This window comes from Gopherus evgoodei, chromosome 14, assembly GCF_007399415.2.
Source record: "Gopherus evgoodei ecotype Sinaloan lineage chromosome 14, rGopEvg1_v1.p, whole genome shotgun sequence".
Taxonomy (NCBI): Eukaryota; Metazoa; Chordata; order Testudines; family Testudinidae; genus Gopherus; species Gopherus evgoodei.
The window spans coordinates 1983393-2004746 of NC_044335.1; the positions used below are offsets into that span (position 1 = coordinate 1983393).

The 21354-nt window shown below is 55.9% G+C and overlaps 1 protein-coding gene across 1 annotated transcript; it reads left to right on the plus strand.

Moving 5' to 3' along the window:
* Positions 1-1458: 1458 nt before the first annotated feature.
* On the plus strand, positions 1459-19328 carry BPI (bactericidal permeability increasing protein). Its single transcript, XM_030532906.1, has 15 exons — positions 1459-1821; positions 3316-3430; positions 4200-4328; positions 5290-5445; positions 6046-6109; positions 8732-8795; positions 9362-9453; positions 10017-10193; positions 11320-11379; positions 11764-11931; positions 12413-12480; positions 15132-15174; positions 16004-16067; positions 16563-16639; positions 18070-19328. The coding sequence occupies exons 1-15, from the start codon at positions 1707-1709 to the stop codon at positions 18106-18108; spliced, it is 1431 nt and encodes a 476-aa protein (XP_030388766.1). The 5' UTR covers positions 1459-1706; the 3' UTR covers positions 18109-19328.
* Positions 19329-21354: the final 2026 nt, after the last annotated feature.

Sequence of the window (21354 nt, forward strand, 5' to 3'; positions counted from 1 at the left end):
CTTCCTTCGGTTGTGACTGTCAGTTCTGCGGAGGGGCAGGGCTGCTCAGGCCCCTGGAAATGTGCTTCTGCACAAAGCAAACCATGGCCACTTGTGAAATGGGCGTAGAATCTTCCTATTGGCTGGACTTCAATGGCAGGACCAAAGCACTGTGGTTTGCAGAAGGAGAGGAGTTGCACCCAGAGCATAGTTTAGCGGAACAGGGGGCTGAGGCAAACCCCCAGCTCTGAGCACACCTCAATGTCTGGGATCTTTGCAGCTTGGGTCTGCTGCTGGTTTCAAGGCTGCATGCCCCACCTTTCCCAGTGTGGCTGCTCTTGGGCAGTGCTGGAATTCAGCCGTCAGGACTGAGAAGGGGCAGAGCAACTCTCATGCAGTCTAGCCCCCCACGTGCGGGGTAATAACAGCATCTCATTCGTGTCACACCCCGTCTGAGCCCTCTCTGTTCCCATGTGATCACCGGCCCTTGCTGCAGGTGGAGCATCCGGGCTCTGCGGGGCATGAGAACTGTGCATCTCCTTTTCTTTTACACCCTGCTGAGGTCTCGGCCGGAGGCTGGTCCGAGGCACTTGGTGCCATACAAGGGCCTGCAGCATGTTACTAGTGACTAAAACCAAGGGTGAAGATGGACCTTAATAGCTTGGCTTCAGCATGACACTTCAGGCCTGGCGTCCTGGGCCCCGACCAGTTTCCTGCGCAGAACCGTGCAGTGAATGTGGCTGCTAGCTACCTAGCCAGGGTGCAGAGGGGATAAAAGAGCGACCGACTTGATTCCCTGGCCTGGCCCATGCCATCTACCACGCTGATTGGGCCACGTCTTACTGGCCACTGCTGGTTGGTGAGGCCGTTGGCTAGTGGAGCTGGGGCCAGGAGAAGCCTGCTGAGGATGTGGAAAGGAGGAAGCTGCAGGAGGAGAGAAATAACTGGGAAAAGCTGCTCCCAGCCAGGGGACTTGACAAGATGTAAAATCCTCCTCGCAAGGGAGAAAATGCCCAGAGAAACCTCTAGGGAGAGCAGCCCCCAGCAGCTCCCTGCTGAGATATAAACTGCGCCATCCTGCTCCCTGCCCTCTGCCAATGAAATAGGCAAAATACAGTGCAAGAAAGCAAGCAGATCCAAGCCCCTGGCTGAATCCTGGGGCCTGCTCAGGAGCCAGCAAGGAGCTTCTACAAGTTGCCAGGGCAGTGAGGAGGCATTCGAGGTTGGCACCGTGCTGAATGCAAAGTCCTTGCCTCTCCTTTCTCCAGGACCCACCCTGGTATCCATGGAGACTCTTCCAGCTGCATTCCTGTGGCTTGCACGGCTGCGGTCAGCAGGTGTCTGTTAGTGGAGCCGAGCGTCACCCGCACTGCCAGAGACCAGCAGAAACTCCCCAAGTGAGCAGCGAGCGAGCCACGGGCTGGGGAGCAGAGAGCACAAGTGCCCCGAGCAGCTCTGTCCCCTGGGGTGTGCCACTGCCCTCTGCCCGAGGGTCTGCCCCAGCCCCAGCCCCAGGAGGAGGAACCTGGAGCAGGACATGGCTGAGAATTGTGCAAGTGGGGACAGCCCCCAGAGGAATGTGAAAGCAACTTCCTGCTTCCTTGGCACCCGTTCTCAGTTCCCTTTTCCACCCTGCCATAAACACGCCGGTTACAGCAGCAGGATCGGAGGGGAGCATCTGCCAGCAGCCAGCTCAGCACGGACGGTTCCTCTGCACTCCTGTAAGGATGGTAGCGCATCGCCTGGCCCTGGCTGCCTCCGTGCTGGCCATCTGCACGGTGCTCATCAGGGCCACTAACCCCGGCTTTGTGGCCAGAATCACTGTTAAAGGCCTGGACTACGGTAGGTTCCCAGTCCAATTTGTGTCTGTCTCACACCGAGCTGGGCGAGAGGGGCCAGGTGTGCAGCTCCCCAAAATGCATTGTAAGGGGGGTATGATAGGAACCAGTCGGCCAGTGGGATGGACATGACATGAGAGTCCAGAAATGCGGGTGCTAGTCATGGCCGTGAGGATGGGTCCTGTGACCGTGTGGAGTAGCCTGTTCCCATCTCTGGAATGGGCCATTTCATGGCAACGTCTCCCTGTGAAGGCAGGGAAGGAGCCCTACCAACCCCATTAGGGCATTTGGGACTTGCATCTCTCCAGGCGTGTTCTCTGTGGGGTGCGTGCAGGTTAAATGGGCAGAGTCCTCCCTGTGTCATCTCTGCGTGTGGTGGGAAGTGCCTTTCCCTCCTAGCTAGAGCCAACAGCTGCAGCCATCTAAGGGCTATCTACGCTGCAAACACAGGTATGATTGCAGCTCACACTAGCTTTCATTTTGGTCACGTGACTAGAACTAGCACACACCGGCACAGACCCTGGTGCAGGCTGTACAAACCTGCCGGGAATCCTGGATACGTGCTCATGTTGCTAACCCACGCCAGGGCCATGCTGCCGCACCTTCGCTGCTGTTTTTAGCCGCACTAGCTAAATTCAAGCTCGAGCAAGCGGCAGTGGACACACACCTGTAAGGGCCGTGCCGATCTCAGGAGAACCTGGGCCCATCCTACCCGGCTCTGCTGTGCCTTGTGCAGTGCTCTGCACTGTCAAAGTGACTGCAGTGTGCGAGCACTCAGATCTGGGGCCTCTTTGACACCAACAACTAGGAGTCCTTGTGGCACCTTACAGACTAACAAATTTATTTTGGGCTTTCATGGGCTAAAACCCACTTCATCGGATGCATGAAGTGAAAAATACAGGAGCAGGTATAAATACATGAAAGGATGAGGGTTGCTTTACCAAGCGTGAGGTCAGTCTAATGAGATAAATCAACTAAGAATAGGATACCAAGGGAGGAAAAATAACTTTTGAAGTGGTAAGAGAGTGGCCCATTACACCAACGGTACCCCTGCTTTGCACTGGTGTAAACGACTGCCCGAGATGCAGGGCCGTGAAGAATGAGGCTCACTAGCATCCATTAGGAGCTGGAATTAATATATGTTCGGCATGCAGCCCTGCTTCCTGGGTTCCCTTCCCCTTGGCAGCAGTGCAGCCTGCCCTGTGCCAATTGTCCACCTTGCTGCAGCCTTCCCCCATGGGTCAGGGCTAATCAGATGTCATTTAGTGCAGCCGTAGCTCAGGCTGGAATGTTAGGGCTCTTTCTCACAATCTAAGGCTTTGCACTAGTAATCTCATGTGGGATGAAAACCAGCTCCCTTCACTTATGGAATCAGCAGGTAAGTTACTAACTAGTTGTTCCTTTTGACACTTTCCTTGTGTGATGGCATAAATGCCAGGGCTGTATCCGGCTCGCTCTCAAAGGGCCAGCCTGTGATGTCACCTTTGTGGCCCTGCAGCTCGTCAGGAGGGCATCGCTGTTCTGCAGAAGGAATTAGCCAAGCTGAAGCTGCCAGACTTCTCGGGGTCCTTTAAAGTCAAGCTCTTAGGAAAGGTGCACTACACTTTCTACAGGTGAGACCTTGGGGCTTCCATGCGCAGCCAGCCCCCGCTCTGAGTGCCAGGTGTGGGCAGAGTCCTTCCCAGGGTGCGGCATGTCCCTGAGGGACCGTTCTTCTCACGCCAGAGAGCCGGGTGCAAGGGGGTTGAACAAGGTGGAGAGGAAATTGCGTGGTTCTGCCAGACCTGTTTATCCAAACCTTCCAGCCAGAGCCAAGTACAATGTGACCCGGAGCCCAGGCACTCAAGGTTGGGATAGTGTTTGTGCAAAATCGGCCCAATGGGTTTTCCCAAAAAGAAAACCTACCCCCAGCCCAGTTTGTCCCTGTCTGATTCCAGAGCTAGCCCCTCTCCAGGGAGCAGAGTTCCCAGCGCTGCTGGGTGACTTCTCCTTTCAGAAGACCACGAATAACCCCTCAGTCCATCCCCAGCCCGTCTGACACAAGCAGGTTCCTGTGATGGTGAAGGCACTTTGTGGCTCTCTCCCAGGAGTGAGGTCACTTGCTTTGCTGAGAGACCGCGGGTGAATGGCAGAGCGTTGTGTTCACGGGAGGGGCATAGCCTCGGGGCACAGCCCCTCCCCGTGCCTCAGGCCTGTCCTGGCAGGGTCACTTGTGAAGGAGTTTGTTCACCCTGACCTGCTCGGTCTTGGGCCTTGTGCGACCAGCAGTGCTGGTGGCTGTGGGGACATGGAGGCCTATGCTTAGGGTGCGGCTGAGAGCCACCAGCCACTTTTCCCGAGGAGGGTCTGGTTTCCTGCTGATAGAATTTCTCTCTCTTGCAGCCTGAACATTCGCAGTTTCCAGTTGCCGAGTTCACAGATTGCCCCGATCCCCAACGTGGGCCTGAAAGTCTCCATCGCCAACGCCTTTGCCCAGCTGACAGGGAAGTGGAGGGTGAAGAAGAGATTTGTGTAAGCTCCGTCTGACCCCGCGTGTGTAACCCTTTGTGTCCCAAACAGCCCCATCTCATCTATCTCCCCTCCCCTGCCCCTTCACTCACACACGCGCACACACACACGCGCACACACTTGTTTTTCCTTGTCATTTCCTGCCCCACTAACTTGTTTCCCACATGGAGGGGGCTGATTCTCCTCTCATACTAGTTTTACACAAGGGCAGCCTCATTGACATCAGTGGGGTTACTCCTGATTTACACTAGCATAAGCGAGAGAAGGATCAGGCCCATCATCCACAGGGAGGCAGGCCCCAAAGCCCACCCATAGGGCCTGTCTCCCTGGCGTGAGCACTCACAGGGATGATTGGAGGGCAGTACTCAAGCCCAGCTTTTCATTTCCTGAGGGCAGCATTCTCGCGGCACTGGGCAGTGGGCTGGGTTCTTCTCTGGATCTCCTCCAGAGTCACTCCTACAGCCCTTGTAGGCTCTGGCCTCTGCACTTCAGCCCTTGGTGATCCGTCTAGTGGCTTGGTCACGTGGCTCCTGAGGAAAAGCCACAGGGATGAGGATGGAGGGAATTTCTTGCTGTGTTCTCCCCTTCTGCCTCTTTAGAAATGGCTTAAATGGCTAGTGGGTGACATGGGGCAGCCCCGAGGCTGATGCTCTGAGGTGGTTAGTATGAAGCATTGGGGAATATACTGGAGGGCGCAATCCTGCAGTGAACCTCCATCCCAGGCATGGAACCAATGGCCTTGTAGGTTATTTCCCACTCCCTAATGATAGATAAAGGAAAAAAGAAATGGCGGAGTGACTACGTATCCTGAATATTGCTCCAGCCTCAGGGATGTTCCTTGTGAATAATCCATGCTCAAGGGATTAACATACAAGCCCTTTCCACCAGCATGTGGCATGTGCAGGGATATTAGGAGAGCCCTGGCTGCAAATGCAATCTCTTCTCCTTCCTCCTTTCCCATTAGCAGGGACAGTGGGTCGTTTGACCTGAAGGTTGAGGGTCTCTCTATCTCTATTGGTCTGAAGCTGGGCAGCGACACCTCTGGGAGACCCACCGTTACCACCTCGGAGTGTGGAACCCACATCTCCAATGTTCGGGTGCACATTTCGGGCAGGTTTGGGTATGTAACTTCCCTTAATTATTGTGGCTTGGGGATCATGTTGATTAGCCATCTTCTACAAGGGCCTCCAGGGATATAGGTTACCTTCAGCCCATCTCTGCTGCACCCACTGGTCTGTAAACAGCACTGTTGGCCCTTCCCATTCGGCCTTCCTTCACAGAATGCTAACGAGGTAAACTGAATCCTAGAGTAATTGGCCCAAAGGCCCAGTAGCTTCATAGAGAGGCTAATTAAGGAAAAGCTCCACTATTGCCAGGAGATTGGTTGGTCAAAGACGAATTTAATAAATAAACATGCAGAATCAAATCATGAGCTAATGAATTATCTTGCACCAGGTCTGAATTTGGCCCACAGTGTTGTCCCTTTAGGAGACACGTTTTCAGCTCATCTTTAAATTTGGGAGCTCTCCTATCGATTTGCAAATGCAGCCATCATATCAACACAAAGCAAAGCAGCCAAAATTAGAATCCAGAACATCCTGGGACAATATGCCCCGCAGTCACTCGCTTCTCTAGTGTCACCCCTTTCCAAGCAAACGTTCCACCGATTTTCCTCCATGGGCAGGAGCATGACTTTAGCGCTTTGTGTTTTTCTCCATAGCTGGCTGTACAATCTCTTTCACAAGAAGATTGAGTCCAGCTTCAGGAGGACAATGGAAGGCAAGGTACGATATACTCGGAGCACAGACTACCAACTCTTTTTAGTGCCCCTCCTTCACTGTCCAGCTCTCCTGCAGCACTGACACGATTTCCAGATGGCCCATGTCCACAGACGAGAGCTCGGGGGATGAGGGGTGTCTTGGGGAGAAGTGTGCAGTACGGAGATAAGTGCTGCAAAGTATTGTGAAAAAACACATGAATGGCAGTCCCCTTGGCAGTGCATGGTTCTTACGGAATTCTAAACTTGCAACATTTGCCAGTGCCTAATATAATTGGTCTCAATTAACATAGACTTTTCTTTGCACGTGGTCTGTTCATTAGATTGCATACCTCAGCGAAGCTTGTATCAAACGAGAGAGCCCACTTAGAGCGAGGCTTTGAACGGCCTGTCACTCGTAGAGATTTTTAGGAGCTTTGGGGTAGAAATTCTCATGGCTGGATTTACAGACATTTACCAGCTTGTTTGAATGGGGCGCAGTAGCAAAAGCCTGGTACCTACAGCACGGTACAATAGCCTGCCCTCAGGAAACCTGCACCAAGACATAGAAACAAGCTGTTAGCAATAATTGCTACACGGCTAACTGGCACGACTTGCTCCATCTCTGGATCGGAATCTCAGTCAGGAAGGAGGCAGTTGGAGAACAGGGAAAAGTCCATTTATATAATAGATTTAAAATACGGGACTGATTGTATTGAGCTACTTTTAGTGCCATCTAGTGGCTTTTTAAGGGCCATTTGGAAGCTGCTGGAGCAGATGGGTTGGCGTTAGAAGCAAAGCCCAGGCCTGTCAGAGACGTGCTTCCATTTAAGGCTTTCGTCTCCTGCCTCTCTGGAGGGGACACCACTGGGGAACATTGGAAACCTGGTGAGAATCTCCTTCTGCTCCTCTTGCAGCACGTCAGCTGCCTGTCAACACAGGCAAGAAACTTCCCGTAGGCAGGGGCCTCCCCCCTCCATAGCGACCGGTCAATCTGCTCATGCCTGTCCCAAGGAAGTCACTGAGCTGCTTTGTTTCCCCTCCTTCGAACAGGGGGTGCATCCTGTCTCTCACCCTAACTCCCTGCATGCCCCAGCTCCCTGTCAGTCTCAGGGACCTTCCCACACCCTATATTGCTGACGTGCCCCTGCCCCTGCCTTGCCTCTCTCCCCTTCCCATTCTCCGCTGGGCTGGCTCCCCCTTGACACACAAGTGTGTCTCTGTGTACTAGGAAGGTGTGTGAATGCACAAGGGCTGTTATATGACTCAGCCCCCAACAAACCTTTCTCGTTTCCCCATCAGTCTCTGGCCAGGTTTTGGTGCTCCAGGGCCTTAAATTAAAAATATATGGAGCTATACCTATCTCACAGAACCGGAAGGGATCCTGAAAGGTCATTGAGTCCAGCCCCCTGCCTTCACTAGCAGGACCAAGTGGGGGGATGTGTCCTGTCTCTGCACAGCAGGGTGGAAGGAACATGCCTCCCCTTTCACAAGCTGTACAGCAGAGAGCAGGGGAAAGAACTGAACGTGAGCTGACCGCATGGTGGATAACGGGGACCCGTGGACTAACCAGGCAGCTCCTGCCTCGTACCGCTCGAGGGAATTCTCCCCTTGAGCTCAGCTCTGTTTTCTGGTTACTGTCCCCCTTTCCTCTGAAGCACTGGATATTGCTCTTGGCCATACTGCAGGCCAGCGGCCAGACTGGACAGACCAATGGTCCGATCCAGCGCGGCAGTTTCTGGGTCCTTATGGGAAACGGAACTGGAGATGTCCGGCAGGTGTTCCAGTGCATTGGCAGGGTTATCCCCTGCAGTCCACTTCCTACCATGCTGTGTACGCTGATTCAATCCCCCAGTAATACTGGAGTGGTGTTTACACAGAGCACCTGGAGCTTGGGGAGGAGAGTCAATAGCATGCTGTCACCAGGGCTGGCTCCAGAGTTTTTGCCGCCCCAAGCACTTGCTTGTTGGGCTGATGCCTGGAGCCGGCCCTGGTTGTCACTGAGAGCACAGAACTCTGAGTTTTATCATCACACTCCATTGCAGTGTTTCTCTCCCCCTCCCCAGGCAAGGCTGAATTAGCCCTTTCTGGTTGCCTGGGTTGGCTAAAAACATGGCTTCCCAGCCTAGCTTATCCAAGAGCAGTAATTTAAAGACACCTCCCCCTCCCTCCACTCTCCCCACTGCCTGCATTTGGTGAACAGACAAACTTCCAGCCTACGTGATGGGGCTTTGGTCACAGAGATCACCCAGAGCAGGTTGGATTCCATGTACATATTCTCCCACATGTCCAGCCTAGAAGATAGAACTGGGAATTGGGTCACCAGTGAGACCCTTTTCAAAGGAGCTCAGCTCAGCCACCAGGCTGTGCTTGGAGTTGTTTGCATGAGTAGATATTTGCACACACAGACCCCCCACCCCCACATATATGTGATACATGCATGTCGGGCAGTCAGCCAGACTGCTGCCTCATTTGCATGCACAAATTTCACTTGCATGTGCAAACGCAGGCTTTTGCATAAGTAAAAAAATTGTGCAACATTGCCAAAACTAAGAGGCGGTTTGAGAACTTGCCCCTCTGTGTGTGACCCAGCCTCTCCAGACAGAGCTGCTGGCCATTCACCAAGGTGTCACTTCTCTGTTTTCCTCAGGTCTGTGGAGCGGTGACCAGCTCTGTCACCACCAAGCTGCAGCCCTATCTCCAGACTGTGCCAGGTACAACATGGTGATGGCTTTGGATTTTTACAAGTATTTTCCTCAGGCCAGGCACATGCTATGAGACACTGTTTTTCACCCCGCATTTAGCCTCCGGCCCACACTGAGGGCCATGGGGCACCACCTCACCCCAGAGGGACTGTGTGAGCTCCGTGGTGGAGGCTGACCACCTCTGTGCCTAGTCAGCTGCTCTCAGGACGGGAGGGTGCAAAGCCCTGCCTCCTCCCTGCAGCCTCTGGGGAGCATGGCTGGACCAGGCCCAGGGCCCCCCAGGGGTTGGAAGTGCAGTCGTCCTTATCAGAAAGGACCTAGCTTGACTCTCCGGGCTGAGGGCTAGTTCCCAGAGCTGATAGCTACAGAAAAACCTTGTCTCTTTGTGCCGAACTGAGCTAAGGGAGAATAACCCTGGCTCCCTAACTCCCCATGCCACTGGTAACTCCTCCCTGGCTTGCTGCTCTGTGTGAGTCCCAGCTGGGGAGCAGGACCGGCTAGCGCCCACCCCCACACACACAGTGATTTCCTCTGGCATCTCAGCCCATCTCATTTGTGTCTCTCCTGTTCTGTAGTCACAGCAAAGATAGACAAGGTGGCTGGGATTGATTACTCCCTGGTTGCACCTCCTGCGGTAACAGCCCAGTCTCTGGATGTGTATCTGAAGGTGAGAAGGGAACGGAGGTACACACACAACCCTGCGGGGATCAGTGAAGAATAGTTGTACGTTCCATTAGCATTTCTGCCTAGCAAGGGCCTGGAGCATCAACTACCAGGTGCCGGAGCATCCTAGGAACTAGGGGCTGGAAGTCAGGACTCATTGATTCTGTTCTCAGATCTGCCACTGACTCTCAGTGTGGAATTGTGGCCATCAGCAAGTCACTTAACCTCTCTGTGCCTCCAGTGACTTAGCTGCAGCTAAAAACGGGTGAAATGAGTAAAACGCAATCCGTCCCTCTCTGGTGTCATGTACGGGGCACTTGAGCTCCTTCCCCTGACGAGCTCCAGACCATTCCAAAGCATTAGCATTCTTTATATTGATCCAGTCCGGGTTATTTTTAACACATTGTGGTGCGAGTGCAGGGCGGGGAGAGTGGTGGGTAGACTCGGGTTTTATTCTCTTCCTCCGAATGCTTTGCTCCCGAGCTGGGTCAGTGAGAACCAAGTGAATTCCAGCTGCTCTTGTTCTCCCCTCCTCCAGGCGTCACTCTTCCTTTCCTTCCTCACTAGGGTGAATTTTTTTCCCTGGCCCATCACTCTGCCATCCCCTTTCCTCCTCCTGCACTGGCCCTCCCGGAGGATCATGACCGCATGGTTTACTGCGGGGCCTCCAGTTACTTCTTCAACACAGCCGGCTTTGTGTACCACACAGCCGGGGCCCTGCTCTTCGAGATCACTGATGCCATGGTAAGAGGCTGTGGGACTCAGGAGACCTGGGTTCCATTCCCATCTCAACCACAAGCTTCCTTGGGCGAGTTGCTGAATCTCTCCGGCCCATCTGTGAAATGGGGATCGTTGAATCACCCTGCTGCATGGGGTGGGGATGGGATAACTCCACTGATGACTGCGTGGCACTCAGACGCTGTGGTGGTGAGGGCCATATGAGTACCGGGATGGGTAGGGGCAGGGGCATCTAGGGGACGTGAGTGGGGCATGTTTTCTCTCTCACTGGGCACCACATGTGGAGTTTGCAGTGATCCCCTGACAGAGTAAAAAGCAAGATCTCACATGGACCCGTCCTTAGAGGTGGATACCCCCCTTGCTGCTGGGGTTGAGAGCTCTTCTCACTGTTTAGGGCAGGTCCCACAGACCCTGGGCTATGGCTCCCAGAGAAGGAGATGGGGTGTTTAGTCACAATTCCTTGGGCTAATGGCACCTCTGAGCCCATCCGCTTTCAGGCCTGGGGCTGCAACCTCCCTCAGGGTGGATGCAGGCGATTCTCTCACTCTCAGACTGGGCCCTGTGCATCAGCTGTGGTCACCCAGCAGGTCTGAATTCCAGAATGATAGGCCCATCATGAACGTGCCACTGCTCCCAGTAGGAGTTAGCTCGAACAGGAGATTCTAATAACTCACTTTCCCTGACTGACCAGGTCACATATCAGGTTCATACAGGGCCCGGCCTTACACAGCAGTAGTCTTAGATTATTGCACAGCAGCCCCATGTCTGTTACACATGTAGTGCGCCTTCGAAGAGCTTGGATTGGGAAATGAGATGGGGATATGCCCAGCCACACACTGATGGCTGTAGTGGTCACTCAGCTCTGGCTGTAGGAGACAGGCCAGCTTGCGTGTATGGATTTCAGTCCTGGAAGAGCCCATCCACGGGGTATCTGTGGCCCCAGGTCCTTGCTGTCCTACCAAAGCGCACCTGGAGAAACCTTTCCCTGTTTGAAACCAGCTTCTAGTGAGGAAGGCAGAGGTGGCTTTGGTGGCTGATTTTGCCTCCAGCTCTTCCTTGTGCTGTTCTGCACGGCAGGTCATTGCTGTGGCAAATTGGCCCTCAGGCACCATTTGTGTTTCTCCTGCTGCAGATTCCTAAGGAGTTTAAATTCCATTTGAACACCTCCACCTTTTCAGCCTTCATTCCCCAGGTAAGTGTCCCGCTGCCCTGAGAGAGCCTCGGTGCTGAGCCAGCTACCTGTCTGCCGCACACACGCGATTGGGCATCGGGGTTTCCTGGGGGTGGCTTTGGTCTATTGTTTTCAAGTGAGCCGTCGCCCATTCCCACACTGGATTAAAGATGAGAACTTCACACAACACCTTGGTTTGTGTTAAGAAAGACGTGTTTGGAAATAGCGAGGTGGGCCCGCTGCTCGCTGGGGCGATGATCACTGGAGGAACATGATATGTTGTTAGATTAAAGGCTGCATCAGATTCCATTTCTCAGGGACTTTGCTTTACCACTGTACCGAGTTTGTGCAAATCTGTTGTCACCTTCCCCAGTGCTGACTGGCTCTCTTCTGCTCCATCCCCAGCTGGAAAAGATTTACCCAGACAAGCTGATGAAGCTCAGGATTAAAACCTCTTCTGCTCCATTCCTGACCATCACACCTGGGAACTTGTCGCTTATGCCTGTTGTGGATATCCAAGCATATGTTATCTTACCCAACTCCTCCCTCGTCCCTGTCTTCCTCCTCAGCGTGGTCAGTCTGGGAATGGCTTATGGATATTGACCCTGGGTGGAGAGACCTTAGTGCAGTTGTCCTACTGATGATAGAGGAGGGATCTGGCATATGGACCTGGAATAGCTGTGAGCTCTCCTAAGCTCATATCCCTGTGTCGCCCCCTCTAGCAAGCTGACTCCTGCTGGGATCGGCTGGGACTGGATTTGCCATGAGCTGGGTCCCATCCCTTTGCCAAGTGCAGCAATTCTACTGCATTCCCAGAGCAGGAGAGGAGAGGGACCCCTCACCTAATCTGCCTTTCCCAGCACAGCCACTCTGGCCTCCTCCCCAGGCCAGCTTCGCTCCAAGTATTGTCAGCAAACTGACAGTGCAGGCTGTGCCCAGCCCTTCCCCTGGAGGAGCCAGATCTCACTCCTGGCTCCCCAATGCCAGGGAAGGGCCTTTGCATTCACAGTGCCAGGCTCACGGAAACGGATGTCACTTCTCCTTCTATTCCTAGACCAGCAGCGTTTCAGCCAAGATTATGGTGACCTCTGCCCGGATAGGTGGGACCCTGGAACTTGGCAGGTAGGAGCCACAGCGAGGGTCAGGGGGAGTTCAACCTTTGCCCTTGCCCACTAAGCCGCCATCAAGTCACAAGATGCTCGTAAAGGCTTGCTAGCAAGCCGAGTGTCTCTGAGAGCAGTGTGGATCCTGGGCAATGGCACTGCCAGAGGATTCGGCTAAACTTCCCGCAGGGCCCAGGAGGTGTTAGAGTTTCCATTCGGGAGATGAGGGCGGGTGAGGGTGGGAGGGAGGCTGAGAAGCATCCCAGAGCTGCAAGCCCAGACTCCTTGTTGGTTAGTGAGCCAGCCATGGCCATGGCCTTATTGGTGGAGTAAATCCAGCCCTTTTGGCATCAGGCGAGTTGCCTTGGCTTACATCTGAGCTGAATTTGGTCCTGTACCTGCCAGTGAAGGCCAGGGGTCATGGGGCGGGGGAGCAACGAAGCTGGGATGAAAGCGGTGGGATTCAAACTCCCAGCTCCCCTGGTATGTGACTTCACTCCTTCCAGTGTGCCTTGGCATTACAGCACACACTTCACAGTGCACCGCCAGCCCGACCGCACCACAGCACCCGGGTATCACTGCCCAGGGCCCACCCCCGTCCACGCCACAGCCCCCGAGGGTCACTGCCCAGGGCCCGCCCCCGCCCGCGCCACAGCGCCCAAGGGTCACTGCCCAGGGCCCACCCCTATTCGCGCCACAGCGCCCAAGAGTCACTGCCTGGGGCCTGCCCCCGCCCGCGCCACAGTGCCTGAGGGTCACTGCCAAGGGCCTGCCCCACCCACACCACAGCACCCAAGGGTCACTGCCCGGGGCCTGCCCCTGCCCGTGTCACAGCCCCCGAGGGTCACTGCCCAGGGCCCGCCCCCGCCCGCGCCACAGCGCCCGAGGGTCACTGCCCAGGGCCCACCCCTATTCACGCCACAGCACCCAAGAGTCACTGCCTGGGGCCTGCCCCCGCCCGCGCCACAGTGCCTGAGGGTCACTGCCAAGGGCCTGCCCCACCCACACCACAGCACCCAAGGGTCACTGCCCGGGGCCTGCCCCTGCCCGTGTCACAGCCCCCGAGGGTCACTGCCCAGGGCCCACCCCTATTCACGCCACAGCGCCCGAGGGTCACTGCCCGGGGCCCGCCCCCACCCGCACCACAGCGCCCGAGGGTCACTGCCCAGGGCCCACCCCTATTCGCGCCACAGCGCCCGAGGGTCACTGCCCGGGGCCCACCCCCACCCGCGCCATGGCGCCCGAGGGTCACTGCCCAGGGCCCACCCCTATTCGCGCCACAGCGCCCGAGGGTCACTGCCCGGGGCCCGCCCCCACCCGCGCCACAGCGCCCGAGGGTCACTGCCCAGGGCCCGCCCCCATTCGGGCCACAGCGCCCGAGGGTCACTGCCCGGGGCCCGCCCCTGCCCGTGTCACAGCCCCCGAGGGTCACTGCCCAGGGCCCGCCCCCGTCCGCGCCACAGCGCCCAAGGGTCACTGCCCAGGGCCCACCCCTATTCGCGCCACAGCTCCCAAGAGTCACTGCCTGGGGCCTGCCCCCACCCGCGCCACAGTGCCTGAGGGTCACTGCCAAGGGCCTGCCCCACCCACACCACAGCACCCAAGGGTCACTGCCCGGGGCCTGCCCCTGCCCGTGTCACAGCCCCCGAGGGTCACTGCCCAGGGCCCACCCCTATTCGTGCCACAGCGCCCGAGGGTCACTGCCCGGGGCCAGCCCCCACCCGCGCCACAGCGCCCGAGGGTCACTGCCCGGGGCCCGCCCCCACCCGCGCCACAGTGCCCGAGGGTCACTGCCCGGGGCCCACCCCCGCCCGCGCCACGGCGCCCGAGGGTCACTGCCCGGGGCCCGCCCCCACCCGCACCACAGCGCCCGAGGGTCACTGCCCAGGGCCCACCCCTATTCGCACCACAGCGCCCGAGGGTCACTGCCCAGGGCCCACCCCTATTCGCGCCACAGTGCCCGAGGGTCACTGCCTGGGGCCTGCCCCACCCGCGCCACGGCGCCCGAGAGTCACTGCCCGGGGCCCGCCCCCATTCGGGCCACAGCGCCCGAGGGTCACTGCCCGGGGCCCGCCCCCACTCGGGCCACAGCGCCCGAGGGTCACTGCCCGGGGCCCGCCCCCACTCGGGCCACAGCGCCCGAGGGTCACTGCCCGGGGCCCGCCCCCACCCGCGCCACAGCCCCCGAGGGTCACTGCCCAGGGCCCACCCCCCAGCCGAGGCACAGCGCCCGAGGGTCACTGCCCGGGGCCCGCCCCCACCCGCGCCACGGCGCCCGAGGGTCACTGCCCGGGGCCCACCCCCACCCACGCCACGGCGCCCGAGGGTCACTGCCCGGGGCCCGCCCCCACCCACGCCACGGCGCCCGAGGGTCACTGCCCGGGGCCCACCCCCACCCGTGCCACAGCGCCCGAGTGTCACTGCCCAGGGCCCAACCTAGCCATGCCCATCACTGTCCAGGGCTTGCTTCTGGCCGCACCCTAGTGCTTGCTGCTATCACAGAGGGGTCACAGCTCTGTGCTTGCTGCCATTCCACTCTCTCTAAAGGCTGGGCTGGCTGCGGGTGGGGTTCAGACGTGAGCCCCCTCCTGGGGCAGAGCCCTGACAGTAGATTAGACCAACCTAAATGAGGGTGCGACGGACATGCCAAGTCTCTGTGTTTTTCTGCAGGCTGCAGCTGTCACTGAAGCACTCGGATGTCGGCCCTTTCTCCGTGAGTTCTCCTCAAAGGGACTTCACACCAGAAGTCACCCAGGCTCTCCCTGGAGGAGCTGCTGGGCTTGAGTCACACCCCTGGATGTGCACCCAAGGGAGGGCTCCCGGGGGAGGGGAGATGGCACCCCACTGCCTCCATTCTATTGGGGTGCCAGCGGGACTCAAGAGGAGCTGCACTACTGGGGTCTTCTCATCTCCCAGGATTCAACTTCCACAGGCCCATCCCTTCCTCCTCCCTGGAGCACCAGGAGACCATGCATGTGTCTACACTGCACACTAAGCCCAAGCTGGGACTCAGGTGTCAGCCCCGCTTCCAGCAGCAAGCCCTCAGGACCCGGGTCCTAGGACCCTGCTAGGGGGCTGGGTCCCCTTCTGGGACCCCTGGGGGGCTCGGGTCAAAGCCCTGTCATTTTGCAGTGTGGATGGAGGTCAAGCTGCAGCCTGAGTCAGATAGTCTGCGTAGCGCAGTGTGGACGTATCAGCCCACCTGGGAGACGCAGGTGGAGCAACTCTAAGCCCAGGTTTAGAGTGCAGTGCTGAGTCCACCTGCCCAGGTCCCCCAAGCCAGGCTCAGTGAGCGGTGTAGACACAGGGAGCCTGTACACCCCCACTGGGCCTGCCTGTGGGACCTGGGATGATGCTCCCCCCGCCCCGGGTGTTGCAGTCTGTGGGACCTGGTTAGTTTCCAGGACGGCCCCTGTCTTTTGTCTCCTTGGTTCAAGCAGATTCTAACCGGAGTTCCTGGTCCCCTGGCATACAGCCACCCCCCTCCCATTGCCTCTCCTGCTGCCAGCTGCAGAGGGTTACACTCTTCATTGCATCCCCAGGTGCAGCTGCTGCAGGCGCTCATGAACTTCTATGGCTCAAGCATCCTGATCCCACGCATCAATGGTGAGGGGCTGGTGGGGCCCGGGGTATCTGTACCAGACCAGCACCCTGACACCTCACTTCTCAGCGGTGGCTAGAAGCTGCTGCGAGCAGAGACCTAGATCCCAGAGCTGCCACCAGCGTCCTGGGGACCACTGCACACACAGGGTGGGTGGCTGGATAGAGTCCATCTCGGAGCGGTGACACACAGAGAACTCACTGGAAAGAATGTGCCTGACGATGCACATCTTAATGCTTTCCAGATCCCGTCTCCCTCACATGCTGCGTCTCCTGCTGCAGCTCGCAAGACCAGAGCACTGGGACTGGCTCCTGTGTGCATGTGCAGGGGCAGAGCAGCACACGAGACGTCTCCCTGCTTGTGCAGCTGCAGGGAGCAGGGTGCTAACAAGGGGAGGGCTGGGTCGGTGCGAGTCGATGGTGCCCAGTTTGCTGCATTACCCTGCAGTGACTCGGATAGTTCTGCCCCACCATTGCTCACACGAGTGGTTTATTTTGCAGCAAGACTCAAGGAGGGCTTCCCCCTCCCACTGCCGGCTCGCGTTCAGCTCTCCAACCTCGTCATACAGCCCCGCCAGGTCAGTGAACACAGTCCTCTGTGCTGGGCAAAGGGGCCCCTGGGCAAATATCTGGGACAACAAATAATGCTGACAGCAGGCGGAGCAGAGTGAAGAGCAGCCTCCCGAGCAGGGTGTGAGCCAGGCCCAGAACAACCACCATTGGATACCTTAGTACAGGGCCAGGGAAGGGCAGGGGAAGGCGAGGTAGCCTAATAAACCCTTTTCATGGCTAGTGACGCTCTTGTAGGGGGGGCGAAGGGCGGGAGAGGGTATGAAGGGGTCTCTGCGCTGACAAACAGGTTGGCGGAAGCGTGGTGAGGAAGAACAGTGCCGTTCACAGGCAGGGGAACAGGCAGGAATCACCCTGCTTAGTCGGTGCTAGCTGGCAGGGAGGAGCTGGTCTGTACTAAGGGAGGAGAATGAGGAGAAGATCACTAGTCAGTGTCAGTGGCCCAGCAACACACAGACTCCGTGGGAGCTCAGGTTCATATAAAGCCCTCTGTCTACCCAAGGTACATCCCTGGATTTCCTTAGGATTTACTGGGCGTGGGCGGCCAGGGGGTAGGACCTGTCTCTCAGACCAGAACTTAGGAACTGAGCTGATCTCGGCTCTGAGCGTCAGGGTCCAGATTTTCACAATTGCACAAGTACAATTGCACATCAGTCCCAGAACTGCACATTCAGAATCAGCGTGCAAATGCACATGTGGTTTTGTGTTTTCTGAGAGTCTGGTCTTAACTTTCACACGGCTCTTTTTATAAAGACCGAGATTTGCTGTGATTTTTGACCCTAAATTCCCACCATCTCCACCAGCACTAACACACACAATCTTGCCATGTGCTATGTGTGGGTTTTCTATTGGGTTGCGTCCTTCCCTGTCCCCACCCTCACATTAGCCATGGCTGCAGTCCGGTGGCTTTGTATGCACATAGAGGGCTCAAGCCGATTCACACTGACATCAATGCAGAGTCCTGTTATTTTGAACGGGGCCTGGATCCAGCCCAGACTTTGTGAGGCAATTGGGACCCCTCAGCATGAGGAAACTAAAGAAACGTAACCTGTCAAGAACTGAGTCCACTGGGTGCTGGCCAGGCATGTTTGTAAAGCCCTTCCAAAGCAAAGCAGCATATCCAGCCTAGGGCGAATGAGTAAAGCACCAATGACAGAAACAGAGAAACAGCTGCTCACACAATGCTGAATAAATAGAAAGTTGGGAACAATAGCTGGGGAGAAACATGGATTTCCCTCTGATGTGGAGCCAACTCACACACTGCATGCCCTGCGGCCTGCACCGTACACACGTGCTCATCGGCTTGCTGCTCTAATTACAGTACATATTCCCTGATTAAAGAGAGCCCTGCATTTACTGCCAAATGCAGGTGGGCTCTGCTGTTCTGTGACCAGAGGAAAGGCTTTGCCAGTGGCTTACATCATGATCTCTTTCCTAGAACTTCCTGCTGTTTGGAGCAGACGTTCGTTACGTGTAGAGAGGCCAAGGCTGAGACGCTGAAAGAAATGACCGATATGAAAAGACAACGTTCCTCTTTCCCCTGAGCAGCACCTGGCCTTGTGAATGGATAGCAGGCTCCCGCCTTTCCTCTTTGTCTGCGCCACACCCACCTCATGCCCAGAGAGGGCTCCAGATTCCCTCCTTCCCCCTGCAATTCACTGCTACCAAAGCTGTTTGTCCAGGAGTAAAACACATGTGATTTGTCTCCAAAGAAATTCCTCCCCTGCCTGTCTCGGTCTGGATCACTGAGCACTGGATAGACAGAGGAGCAGCAAGTGCATTTGAACAATAAGAAAAACCAAGCAAACAAGCTTCCCTTCCACAGCCTTTGATTCTAGGAAACCGTTCTGGTATGTGCTGCTCTCCAGCAAACAGGAACCGATCCAGCTCCCAGGAAAGGTGCCCATTGGCTGCACTGATCTGCATTAATGAGCAGTTGTGGCCATTGCCCTGTGCAGCAGACTGGTTGTGCCAGGTGGAGTGTGGCACGGGGAAATGCTCACAACAGAACCTGAGAATGGGCACTCAGAAGGGACGTGTCCATTGATTGTGCAGAGCAATTCACGGTGTGGCAGAAGAGACCAGAAATGAACAAAAGCCAGGGGGTGCGTGAGGCCTGATTAGCAGGGAGCTGGGAGTCACATGCACCGGGCCCCGGCTGTCAGTCTTCATCTGAGCTCTAGCCCTAGTTTTGTTAAGTGGTGTGTGCAACTGAAAATACCCACACACCCTACCAGGAGGTTAGCATCTAAGCTCAGGGTTCCTCCACCTTTCCCCCAGTAGGCAGACATTGTCTCGAGGCCCACTGCCCTGCACACTCCGATGCAGGGTCGTCTCTGGGCTAACTATGGCAATTGGTTTCATGGATCAGTAACACGTGGCAGCATTTGCTGTATCTTTAACTCAGCGTAGCAGCTAGCAATGAAGGGGGGCAGGGGAAGGAGAACCAGCACCATGTGACCTGCCAGCTCGCTGCACATTTTATAATGACAAGAAAACCCTGGAAAAAAGGCACATTGAAATTGTGGGTTTCTCAGAACAGGGCTCCCGGTCCCGCATCTCCCCCGCTCCACTTTGCACTCTGACCAGCTGTAACTTATTTATTCACGCTGCAGCGTGCTCCAGTGGAAAGTATGTTAGAAAGAGGAACACATGTTTTATTGGGCTGTTGGCAAATAAAACACTCTGATAAAGGCAGACGTTGTGGAAGGTTTTTTCATCTATTTCTGTGTTTCTGTGGCCCCTCAGCAGAACGATTACTCCGAGGAAGTACCTGACATAACAATAATACTTCACACTCACATGCCTCTCATCAACACCTTTCCAGCATTTGCGTGTAACACACTAGCCAGTTGGAACATTTTCCATTGCCTTCGGTGGACTTTGCGTCAGGTCCAGAGTGGCTTTCAGCCAAGCATTTGAAGCTCCATTACACAGTAATGAGGTGGCTGAAAAAAATCTGTAAAAAAAGAACACATTTTTTTTTCCAATGAAAAACAATTTTTTGATATCCTGGAAATTTTGGGGGGAAAACTATGAAATCCAACAAATTTTCAGTTTTCAGTAACGAAAAACCATGTGCATTTATTTATTTATTGTTTAAAATGAAAATGTTTATCAGGTTTTCAACAAAAACTAAAAATAAGACTTTTATGAGCAGAAAAACAACAAAAATAATTTTCTTCAGAATTTTTCAAGGGAGAGGTGAATAATTGTCCAAGCAGCACGACTGATTAATAAGGTCTGAGGGAGGCAGCCATCTTACATGTGAGTAAACTGAGGCAAGTAGCGGTTAAGTCACAGGCTCGGTTTTATAGCAGAGCCAAAAATCAAACACAGGAGTCCTGACCCTCAGGCCCCTCCCCTACCCACCAGGTATGATATACTAACCACTTATCCACTGGATATTTTTCCTTTAGTAGTTTGAATGCAGATTAACTTTCCCACCCACTGCTGGACTCTGGTGCTACGTGGGTCGCTCAGAGCAGGCCCGAGGCAGTAACTTCTGCCTGAGAGTCTCTTGAGGTGGTAGTGACTGATTTCCCCAGCCCTGTTCTGTAATTCTCAGAGAGGATGGGATTCAGGCAGCTGTTGGCATAGGCAATGTTGGAGACCAGGGCCCTGTCTTCCCACAAAGAAGCCAGGTTGGTCCTGCAGGGCTTGAGGGAGGTTTGCCTGGCAGTGGTGATGAAGGTGGGCACGGCTGGGGTGACAAAGGCACGAAAAAGCTGACAGCAGGACGAGCAGAACTTGCTGTTGGAATGTCAGGCCCCCATGTGACAGGCAGCGTGACAGTTTCTGGTACTGCTGTCCAGGCTGCAGCCAGTGATTAGAGGCAGGTTTCTGAGGCCCAGTTTGCTGGCGGTGGAATTTAGACCATTGGCCCTTTGAGGCAGGTGCTGTGGAGCTGAGATGGGTGAGGCAGGAACCCCGTGGAGGTCTGTGTCTGAAACAGGGCAACGTCCCCCACTGGCCCCACACTCCAATTCTCTGGCCCAGTTGCTGCATGCTCCGGGACACCCACAGACATGTGGAAGCAATGGAGTCCATGTGGGCAGGCTCAGTCTTTCTGGGAAGAGGCACTGAGGGCACTGGGGCCTGCGCTTGTGTATGACACATCAACGAAGGGGAGCGGAGGAGCGTGGGAACTAGTCACAGCAGGAGGCAGGCCGGCCGCTGGTTCCGGCGCTGGCCGCTGGTTCCGGCCCTAGCCCGGTTTCTGTCCTGCCCCAGCCCAGTCCATGGGGATTGCTGTGAGCAGCAACACGCGGAAGTAAAAGTGGGAGGCAAAGGCAAAGCTGTGCACTCAGCGGGACGCTCTGCCAAACAGCCACTAGCCTGGGCAGAGAGCTGTGGGGTAGAGGGGCAAACCCAGCAATTGGCACCTGCCAGGGTCAGGAATCGAATGGTGCCCCCCTGGCTGCGTTCACCTTGACTGCATGATCCAGAGAAAAGTCCCATTTCCAGCCAGACCTGCTAGGGAGGTGACTCTCTGGGCACCAGGACGGTGATATCATGAGCAGAGCTGATAGAAGAGGGACGGTGGAGCTGCAAAGCAGGGAGGTGTCTGGTTCTTAGTTCGAACTAGGATCCAGGGCAGCAGGCACGGCCCTTGTAACTGACAGCCACGTCTCTTTCAACAGAGCACCTGAGCCCGTGCTGGCCTTGTACAATTGAATTAAGTATCATTCTAACACTCAGCAGTGGGAATCCTGCCCGTGCT